General features: G+C 40.9%; 1 protein-coding gene across 1 annotated transcript in view; it reads left to right on the top strand.

Moving 5' to 3' along the window:
* The first annotated feature begins 6,774 nt into the window (after nucleotides 1-6,774).
* Nucleotides 6,775-11,574, top strand: part of slc25a25b (solute carrier family 25 member 25b) — a 31,511-nt gene continuing 26,711 nt past the window's right edge. Inside the window, exon 1 of the mRNA XM_044173801.1 lies at nucleotides 6,775-7,654. Within this exon, the coding sequence (XP_044029736.1) occupies nucleotides 7,298-7,654 (357 nt within the window). The 5' untranslated portion in view covers nucleotides 6,775-7,297. The remainder of the gene's footprint in view (nucleotides 7,655-11,574) is intronic.

Genomic DNA, 11,574 nt, shown 5'->3' with positions numbered 1-11,574 from the left:
ACTAACAGTAATAGTAGTAGTAATATTAATAAAGAGAGGTACCAAAAAAGCCAATCTAAAGATGTTTTTAACTACATAAAATAATATAATCTAAAAATAGCAGCAGTTTTGTTAGTAGAATTAGAGACATTTCATCAATAGTCACAGTAAAAGTAATATAGACTGTAGACAGGAAAGTATTAGCAGCCTTATCCAGTACATTACATTCCTGACAAATCAAGCTACTTCATTACATTAACGCATGAATTCTGTAAATCCAATATTGGCTTAAAGCAGTCCTGCTCGCTGATGTACAACTTCCCGACACAGTCTAAAGAAACAGAGATATTGAAAGGCTAGCTACTTCACAAACAATGTAATTCACAATTATTCTTCATTCTTTTGCCTTTAAATCAACTTAAATAATAAAATGTATTGAAAAAAATGACATCCGCATGCATCTTTGTATTTTGTTATGTACTTATATACTTACAGTTTATATAAATATGCTGACAACTTTAGCTAACACTTTATTTAGGGTCCCATGGTTTCCTATGATATGCTAGTAAATGATACAGAAATTCTTAGTAAGGTACTAAATTGTAATTTGTCCTAATTCTAGGAAAAATGCAGATAGTGTTCAAGTGATACACTTTTAATGAACTGATTCCAATTAAATGCCAGTGTAACAGAGAGCACAGCAGGTCAGCTAAACATGCTAAAATGTGAACTTATATGGAGAATAAAGTTTCCAATTACAAATGAATCATAAATGATTATTTACTTGGGATTCAATGGAACAATTCCTTGAAGGAAATTCTTTGCAGGAACCATCTTAGGAAATGATTAGGAAATGGTGGACCTGTAAAATAAAGCATTACCCAAATGAACACTTATGGTTTGATATTTCAAAATAAAATGTCTGTCAATAAATGTATGTACATATGGGGTGATCATTTAAAGGACAAATCTGAATAAATGAGTGGAGAAACAACAAATGCAGATGCTTCCATACAGGGCAAGAGGGCTTACTGAATGGTTTGATGAGTATGAAGACGATGTGAATCATGCTATGGTGTTCACAGCTGCCAGATCTCAATCCAACCCAACACCTATGGGAGATTTTGGAGCGACATATTATACAGTGCTCTCCTTCACCATCACCAAAACACTGATATCTTTTGGAAGAATGGTGTTCATTCGTTCATCCCTCCAGTAGAGTTCAGAGACTTGGAGAATCTATGTACATTAATAAAAAAAATAATAATAAAAAACAACAACCGAGGTTTTACTTAAGTAATGATTAGTCGTGCATTTGTTTCCCCTTCTACACTGTTAGATTAAACATCTAAAAATAAAAGCAGAATTAAAGGGTTTTAAGAGGGTCTTTTGGCTATGTTCCATTCAAAATTTTCTTTCCTGCTGTGCACAAGTTAGTATAGTGACTCCAGAACAAGAGAAAAATATTCTTCCATAGTTCCATATCACTAATGTATTCTTTATTTGTTAGGCTACATCTCAGTATGTGAGGTTCCTGCTGAGACTTACTTTTTATTGATAGACATTAAACAATGACAATGTTTTTCCAGCTTGGAGAGAGATATAATAACTGCATTTAATTGACTTAAAAGAAGAGAAATTATCCTTCACTCGCAAAAAAAAAACTGGGGGTGGGAGAAATACTTTTCCACTTAAGCACTACACCCTTTAGGAATCTGATGAGTTTGGTTTAATATAAAAGGCCTCATCCTTTGGAGCATGCATGCACTTGCCACCGTACAAAGTGTTTTTAATTATTAAATTGTTGCCACGAGATTTCCCATTGTAGCCTACCTCTGACTTGCAAGGCTGGCTAACATTACATGGGCTATCTGAGACATGGCATGCCAGCAGCAGGTTTGAGTGAATTCCATTTTCATTCAAAATATTCAGACTTTTATTCCATATTATCAAATTCTCATTAAATATTATCCATTTTCCATTCATGAAAATTTCATGGATTACTTCCTATAGGGCATGTCATGTCCTTCAAAGTAGACACCTGTCTGCATGTCAGTTTTTTATTTTTTTGTGATGTGCGATACACACACACACACACACACACATATGGCGGATTAAATTCATTATTTTCCTCAAAATTCTACAAACAATAGCCCATTATGACAATGTGAAAGAAGTTTGTTTGAAATCTTTGCAAAATAAAAAACGAAAAAAATCACATATACATAAGTATTCACAGCCTTTGCTCAATACTTTGTTGAAGCACCTTTGGCACCAGTTACAGCTTCAAGTCTTTTTGAGTATGATGCTACAAGCTTGGCACTCCTATTTTTGGGCAGTTTCTCCCCTTCTTCTTTGCAGGACTTCTCGAGCTCCATCAGGTTGGATGGGGAGCGTCGGTGCACAGCCATGTTCAGATCTCTCCAGTGATGTTCAGTCGGGTTCGGGTCTGGGCTCTGGCTGGGCCACTCAGGGATATTCACAGAGTCCCGTAGCCACTCCTTTGTGATCTTGGCTGTGTGCTTAGGGTCGTTGTCCTGTTGGGAGATGAACCTTCGCCCCAGTCTGAGGTCCAGAGCGCTCTGGAGCAGATTTTCACTGACTGACCGGTCTGCCAGTTCCTGCCGCTGAAAAACATCGCAGCATGATGCTGCCACCACCATGCTTCCCTGTAGGGATGGTGTTGGCCAGGTGATGAGCGGTGCCTGGTTTCCTCCAGGCATGACGCTTGCCATTCAGGCCAAAGAGTTCAATCTTTGTTTCATCAGACCAGAAAATTTAGTTTCTCATGGTCTGAGAGTCCTTCAGGTGCCTTTTGGCAAACTCCAGGCGGGCTGTCATGTGCCTTTTACTGAGGAGTGGCTTCCGTCTGGCCCCTCCACCATACAGGCCTGATTGGTGGAGTCTCTGCAGAGATGGTTGTTCTTCTGGAAGGTTCTCCTCTCTCCACAGAGAACCACTGGAGCTCTGAGTGACCATCGGGTTCTTGGTCAACTCCCTGACTAAGGCCCTTCTCCCCCGATCGCTCAGTTTGGCCGGGCGGCCGGCTCTAGGAAGAGTCCTGGTGGTTCCAAACTGCTTCCATCTACAGATGATGGAGGCCGCTGTGCTCATTGGGACCTTCAATGCTGCAGAAATGTTTCTGTACCCTTCCCCAGATCTGTGCCTCGATACAGTCCTGTCTCAGAGGTCTACAGACAAGTCCTTGGACTTCATGGCTTGGTTTTTGCTTTGACATGCGCTGTTAACTGTGGGACCTTTTATAGACCGATGTGTACCTTTCCAAATCATGTCCAATCAACTGAATTTACCACAGGTGGACTCCAGTCAAGCTGTAGAAACATCTCAAGGATGATCAGTGGAAACAGGAAGCACCTGAGCTCAGCTTTGAGTGTCATGGCAAAGGCTGTGAATACTTATGTACATGTGATTTTTCATTTATTATTTTTAATAAATTTGCAAACAAACTTCTTTCACATTGTCATTATGGGCTATTGTTTGTAGAATTTTGAGGAAAATAATGAATTTAATCCATTTTGGAATAAGGCTGCAACATAACAAAGTGGAAAAAGTGAAACGCTGTGAATATTTTCCGGATGCACTGTACAACCATATGCTAAGATAGATACAATAGAAATGGTGGTGGGTGTGCGATATTTCTTAAAGGATCAATACTGGAACATTGGAGCGGTAATGTCAGCTGGTGTGGAGACTTCAATGTGCACAGCACAGCATGAGATGAACAAGAAGATTCAAATGGAGAAACCTTAGAGGAGCTAATGGACGAAAAGGACCTGGTGTGTCTAAATGATGGATCAGGCACACGGGGAAATTTGGTGAAGGGTACAGAGTCTGCAATAGATCTTACTCTGGTTTCCCAGTCTTTGGTTGGGGAAGTATTTAAAGGAAGCACTAGGGAGTGATCACTATCCAATATTCACAAGTACTGGAGTAGAAAGGGAAGTAGAACAGGATGAGAGAGAGGGAAGATGGAAATGTGAAGACGCAAACTGGAACAAGTATGGAGTAATAACTGAAGGAAAATTAAAGGAGGTAAATATAAACCAGGCAATTGATGACCTCAATGCAGAAATAAGCAGTATTATTCTAGGAGCAGCAAAAGAGTCAATACCAAAAAGAAGCAGTAATAAAAGGAAAAAGATACTTCCGCGGTGGACACAAGAATGCACTTCTGCAATTAAAAATCGAAATAAGGCCTTTAAAGTCTCGAAGAAAACACATCATTTTCAGCATCTTATTGACTAAAAGGAAGCAGGCAGTAGTTAGGAGTACAGTAAAGACAGTTAGAGGGGATTTTTGGAAAAGGTATTGTGACTCCACCATTAGGCCAAGTATGGGGGAGGATTAAGAGGATGTCTGGAAACAGAAAAGAGTATGGATATCTGATAATGAAAGATGGGGAAATGTAGTGATAAAAGGTAAGGATAAAGCAGAGTTATTAGCAGAGACATTTGAGAGAATGATGAGGAAGACGGAAATGTAATGAATATGTTGTTTACAATAAAAGAGCTAAAGAATGCTTTAAGAGGAAGGAAGGGTTAATGATCAGGTTACATCAAATGGGAATAAGAGGGAGAATGTGGCGACGGGTTAAAAACTTGTTAACGGCGAGGTGGACATCAGTAAGAGTAGGGAAAGAATGAAGTACCAAGTGTTGAGTGGAAAATGGAACTCCTCGAGGGAGTAGATCGGTCCAGTTCTGTTCCCAGTTATGAAGAAGTGTTTAGTAGTGTCGAGGTCTACTGGTGTTGCATTATTGGCAGATGACAGAGTTATGTGGAAAAGGGGAAGAAATATTGATTATGTAGTCAGGAAAATGGAAGAGGCAATAAGGAAAGTAGAAGGCTGGGCAATGGAGTGGGGTTTCCGAATTCCAGTGGCAAATTCTGGAGAAATCCAATACAGAGCGAACAACAACACAGCAAGTAATGGAACTAACGTTAGCTAGTGTGTGTGTTAGCAAACTGTCCCTACAGCTGCTGCTGCGAAGCTAACAGCCAGAGAGGACGAGACGGTTTCCCAGAGCCAGCACAGCCGCTCCAGACAGCGACGCTCACAACTCTCCTGCTGCTACAGCTAACATCACAACACCAGCAGATCTTGGCAAACTAGAAAGTCAGCTGAATGTCCGCGGGCAAGTCGTTTAACGTGCTGTGCGGCTCGGTCCGACTGTGTGTTTCCCATTCACAGAGCCGGGGCTGAGTACACACACCGGAGTTCTTTTCAGCGCTCTCACTGAACGGACAGCTAGCGGACCGTGAGGAGATATTCACTGAATTTGGCAGAAAGACGTGTATTGGAATAGAATCGCTGACCCCACCTTTAAACTTAGGTATCTGGTTCGACAAGAATCTTACTTGGACTACTCGTATAGGGAAAACTGTTGAAAAATGTAAAAAAGTACTGAATATTGTAAGATGTTTGAGGGGTAGAGAGTGGGGTGCAAGCAGCACTTCTCTGAAAACTGTACATATTGGGTTAATCAGGGCGGTTCTAGACTATGGCCGCACAATTTACCAATCTGTATCAAAAACATTATTAAAGAAGCTGGATACAATTCAATATCAGGCCTGGAGACTCTGCTGTGGCGCCATAAAAACAGCACCAGTACCAGCCTTGCAAGTGGGAGTGAATGAAATGCCACTGGACATCAGAAGAACCCAATTAGCACTAACATGCTGGGCCAACCTAAAGGGCCACCAGGAGAATCACCCTACTCAGGTGTTACCGTTGTCCCACCTCGGTTATTAGGACAGACAGTGGTGGACCTGCACCTTTCAGAATGGAAGAAAGAGAGAAATATAGATAGGAACCAAGTTAACAGATATCTAGAGGGAAGTTACTCTGAGTATATTAAAATATACACTGATGATCAAAAGCAGTTAATAACAGAGTAGGAGTTGCATTCATAATCCCAGATTTAAATGTAGTGTCAAATAAAAGAGTTAGTAACAACCTTCCAGTATTTCCAGGGGAAATGTTGGCTATTCTTTTAACCCTTCAGTGGACAGAAAGCAGCAAACCAGGCATAGTCTTAACAGGTTCAGATTCTAGTAGTGCGTTAACCAGGTTCACGAGTTTACAGGCAGAAGCAAGACAGGACACGATGCTGGAAATAGCTCAAAGTATCTGCAGAATTACTAAAGCAGGAGTAATAGTCAAATGCACCTGGATTCCAGCACATACAGGGGAAGAGGGAAGTGAACTGGCAGGCAAGTATGCAAAAGATGCAACTAAGAAAGTAAATGTGACAGTAAATTATAGTAAGGCTGAAGTTAAACGCACAATCAAAGTAGAAGTGAAAAAGAAATGGCAGGACATTTTGGAGCAGGGAAACTAAAGGGAGACGTTACTATAGTATCCAAAAGAAAGTAGGAGAAATGAGGGAAACCAGTAGAGCAAAAAAAGAAGAAGACATTATCTCGAGAATGAGGCATACTGGTCTTAACAGCACACTGAAGATAACTGGTAAACATGGGACTGGTCTGTGTGAGTCCTGTAACATACAGGAAACTGTAGAACATGTAATTATCAACTGTCCGAGGTGCCTGCAGGAAAGGCAGATGCTAAAAAAGAGCCTGAGAAGAGATCGCATCAAGTTTGGAACAAAGGAGTTACTACAGTTGACCTCAGGGCATGTGCGCTGCAGGGCCATATTTCTCTTTTTTTAGAAAAGATAGGACTTTAAGAATATAAGGTACAAGACCATTCTGACCCACACTCCATTTCAGAAGGTGGCGGTAATGCACCAAAAGCTGTTTGCCAACCGCCATAAAACATCAGAAGAAGAAGTAGAAGAAGAAGAAGCAGACGCAGAAGAAGAACGCCCAGGATCCTCATCTTATCACCGCCTCACCGGTCTCTATAACATTTCGGTTACTTTGAAAACGCTAGCCAGCTCAGCTACTTTATCAAGTGAAATTACCGAGAGGGCCTCTTTTCGTCTCAAGTTAACTCCGCAGTGTTCGTAGTGGAAAGTCGGGTTTGTAAGTCAACCGGCAGCTTTTCATCTGAGTGCCGGTGGTCTGACGATTTATGCTGCCTTTCGAAAAATGCTACCGTAGTGCAAATCGATAGCAGAGTCTAACGCTAACCCTAACCTATGTCCATGCAGCAGAACCGTTAAGTAGCACATACCGACAGAACGGCGGCTGAAAGGAGGGGCACGTGACGCGGTAGTCGGGGCTCGAGATATAACCGTGGACTCCAGTGCTCTTTAACTCTTAGCTCTCCGCCGGTTGTCTCTGTAGCTAGTAGAGTGTCAACTATTCAGGACTCGAACAGTGCCGGGACACTCATGATGCACCAGCAGGACTCGTTGATGCCCCCCTTGCTCAGGGATGTATCCTGCCAATGCCGGGCGGCCGAGACCCACCCAGGGGCTGACCCGGGCGGCGGAGGCGGGCACGCCGAGGAGCCCTCGTCAGCTTCCCCGTCTAAACCAGTCACCCGACAGCCCGTGACCAGTGACTGGAACTCGGACCCCGGCCAGTCAGCGCATCCATGTGACATATGTGGAGGGCCTGAGCAGGAGCACAGGCTGAAAGTGCTGTTCCAAGTCCTGGATGTAAACGGTGACGGAGGCATTTGTGTCAACGACCTGACGATTGGGCTGAAGAAACTAGGGGTGCATCGCACTGAGCATGAGCTCATAGTAAGTGGACATGTCTCAGCTCATTTGCATGAGGGGTTTCTGTGTCATTTTTCCTGTTTGTTTTTTTGCTATCCATATTTCTATCTTACTGTTTCCATGTATAAATAAATTGAAAATTAAAAATAAAAAGTAAGCGACAGTGACATTATAGCAGTGAAAGTGCCAACAACTGCGGCATTTCGATGGGTTTGCATCGAAGCTCATTTTTCAGCCAAATTTAGCCTGCTTTTAAGCTTTGAACACACTTTACAATACTTTAGACGTTAGTTAAGTTATACCTACCTGAAAGGTCTGTGACAGGAATGTCTGAATGGCAGCCAGAATTTGATATCACATTTAGTATGATATTTAAACAAATGAAACCGGTAAAGTACAAGAGGAAAGCCACAGGAAGAGAGAAATAATAGCTTTGTACAGCCAACATTTCCCATAGATTAACTGTCTTGGAGGGGTAGTGAGGACTGCAAATATTTCCTTTGCCCAACCAACAAATATTGCACTTCCCTGCGTCCTACGCTTATGTAATGAATTGGTGTCATGTTATTATTTATTCTATTCGATGAGTTCTCCTCCTCCTGACCACTTGTGTCGCTTTTGCTTCGAGTTTGATCTATATCATTCATTTACCAAACTTTTTAAAAAGAGAATTATGTGTAGCCTATCAGATGTTTGCTTCAGTTTCAGCCAATCACATGAGCGCAGATACAAGCGTGTGATTTAATGTGATCACACAGCGTTACATCTGCGCAGTCTGCGCTTCTTACGAGCCACACAAGCTAGCTAGCGAGTCCGCGTCTAACGTTTCCGCATGCTAATAAGGTTACGCGTTCTGTTTAGCGAAGGAACATCTTGCATGGAATGAAGTGAACGTTAGTGAAACTACATTTGTACAAAAAACAGTATGTTCTTGTGATTAGCGAGCTGTGGAATTCAGCACCGCTGTGGCAGAGGGGACAAAACCTCCACTAACGTGCTTCTTTCCCGTGTCTGCGCTCAGACTGGAGTGGAGTGAGAAGTGGGTTGGGGGGTGTCCAGGGTCGTGTGCTGTGCCATGCAAGTTATTGAGATCTGAGAGGTTGAGTATGGAGGATATTTTTTGTCATAAGTCCAAATAGTAAATTAAGAGATAAAATTCAAAAAGATTATTTTATTACACTACCAGGAATAATCAGGCCACAATTAAACTTAAAAAGAGAAAGCAAATTTAGAATGTAAAATGATCATTTGAAAATGTAAAGTGACAATGAAAAAAGTGAAATTTAAAATGCAAAAGTTTAATTGGAAATGCTCAAACTGAAAGCTTAAATTGAAAAGATGAAACTCAATGGAAAAGCTTAAATTAAAAGCTTAAATAGAAAGAAAAAAAATCTTAAATAGAAAAAAAAATTGCATTTGAATTTCATCATTTGGCATTTGACCTTTGACATTTAAAATTTCATCTATTCCATTTTCTATTATGCCTTTGCCATTTGGCTTTTCAAACTGTATGTAAATGAGGAGGCGTGGCCCAGAGGCTGCAGGGAGGGTTTGAAATGGCTCCTTATGGACAGCAGGGGGAGCACAGTGAGTTTGAGTGTGAGCCCAAACCAGAGGTCGCACTGCACTGTGCTCTGCCACCCACATTGGCTGCTAGCAATGGACAGGAGAAAGTCTGGACATTTGGATTCAGCCTGTTTTGATGTTGATTTGCACACTTCAAGGCATCTGCGGGTAGCCATGGCAACAGCAGAGCCAGCTGGTTTTAAAGCGGAATTTGTATCATCGCCATGTTTTGTTTTTGTGTACAAAGGGCACACAGAGAAAGAGAAGCTGCTCGCCTCATATTTCAACAATACCACCGTTTCTGTGGATCTGTAGTTTTCATATCAGATCAAAATACTGCTACATGCCCTTATTATGCTATAACGACATGCTACTCGTATTATGAAACATATCTCACAGAGCTGAGGCATGGTTGAGCAATTAGCATAGTTAACAGATGACTGGGAGACCGAGGTTTGAGACCCGGTGTGGGAACTTCTGTTGCTGCAGTAGCTTATTGAGGAAAACTTATTTTAACATTTTACTATCCTAAAATTAAAAGTGTAATGAAAAAACAGGATGGTTATACCTATTTCCACTTTTATTCAAATACAAATACAAAATAATTTTGCTGCCTCAACAAATTAACAGTTAGATTATTTCAAAGACAGCAGAACAATTGAGTAACTCTAAATAATCATAACTGAATTACTGTAATAGTAGTTAATAAAAACCTGTGGCTGTGAGTAATTTCAGCAGCAGTAGAAGCAAATAACATAAAGCACAACAAATGTGTACTGTTACTGTACAGTCATGTAAAGTCTAAAGATAAGATTGCACTTTATTGATCCCCTAGGGGAAATTCAGGTGCCACGGCAGCAATTACAGGAGGTACAGAATTGTACAGTAGGGAATAGGGCTGGGCGATATATCTAATATATTTGATAACACCGCTAGTTACCCACAAGGCCACCTTCCTTAAAAGGGAAGGCTCGGCCGGTAACGCAGGTGCAGTCGGGCTGCGGGTGTGCTCACCAGAGGTGGAAGAAGTATTCAGGTCCATTACTTAAGCAAAAGCTCTAATACCAACCTCACTGTGAAAACACTCCACTACAAGTCAAAGTTCTGCATGTCCTCATTGTGCAGTAAAATGGTCCCTGTCAGTGTTTTACTATTATATCTGATGTTTCCGGATTAATATATTCCTGCTGCATTAATGTGTGTGTTGCATTTTACTGCTGCAGGTGTTTAAGGTTGAGCTCATTTTAACTGCTTTATATACTGGTGGGTAGTTTAATCTACAGCAATGCATCATTCTACAAGATGATCATATGTTTGCACTATTGGAGAATTTATGAAAATGTGTATATCGAGTTATATATTGTATTGCCTAAAAATATCAAGATATTATTTATAAGCCATATCGCCCAGCCCTAGTTGGGAATAGCGACATATAACAAGCTAAATAAGCAAAATAAAACAAGGTAATTTATAGATCATATATAAATATAAAAAAACTGTACAAGATTAAAAAAAATACAAGACTTTAATAAAGTGTCAATGTGAGAGAAGAAGTCCTGAGTCTAGTAGTGCCCACTGATCCAGTGGATACAGAATCAGCTATGTATCTAACGTCCAGCTTGTGCTGTGACCCAGTGAGCACTTGTGCAAACACTGCAGCAGACCGCTGATCCAAAGCTGTGACACCCAGTGCTCCTTCACTGTGATGTTCAGGGGACACATCTCTGTCTGCAGGGAGGAGGTCAGTGGAGCTTCAACAGTCTAACCTTGTATTAAATCAGGCCTATTACATTTTTAGCAGTGAGTAGCAACACAACAGTGAGTAGCAACACATTTACATACAGCTTGAAAAGCCAAGCAGGCCCCCTGTGTCAAAAGCACAGCACACTTAAATGTTGTTTTAACATTATCGATGCTCTAGGTCAGGGGTATTCAAACTTTTTTTTTTATGTGAATAAAGTCAGAGGTCTGCAACAATGACAGCAGAATGTAAACAGAACATAAATAGAAGTCAATAATAATGGGAGGGGGGGGTTACAGAATAAATGTGATTGCGTGGTTCTTTTATGAGTCTAAAGAGGCTGAATAAATTAATTCAAAATATTTTACATACAATAAAAGAACATTACCGCTATGTATAGTGAAACTTTGGGTAACAAGTGAGGGTTCACAAACAACACTTTCTTGGCCATTTGAGGGAAACTGCCTGTAAAACTTTTTTTTTTTTACTTTACAAGTTAATGAGGAGAACTGACATAAATCTGTATTTATAGTATAAGTATAATGTATCACACACACTGTTAAAAGCCCTTTCACTGGTACAGTTCATACTGTGCTTTGCTTTGCTTACATACAGTAGTTATCCTTTTATTTATGTT

Source organism: Siniperca chuatsi, linkage group LG18 (genome assembly GCF_020085105.1).
Source record: "Siniperca chuatsi isolate FFG_IHB_CAS linkage group LG18, ASM2008510v1, whole genome shotgun sequence".
NCBI classification, from domain to species: Eukaryota; Metazoa; Chordata; class Actinopteri; order Centrarchiformes; family Sinipercidae; genus Siniperca; species Siniperca chuatsi.
The sequence above is the reverse complement of the archived record's forward strand: the minus strand, read 5'-3'. Positions and strand labels throughout refer to the sequence as shown.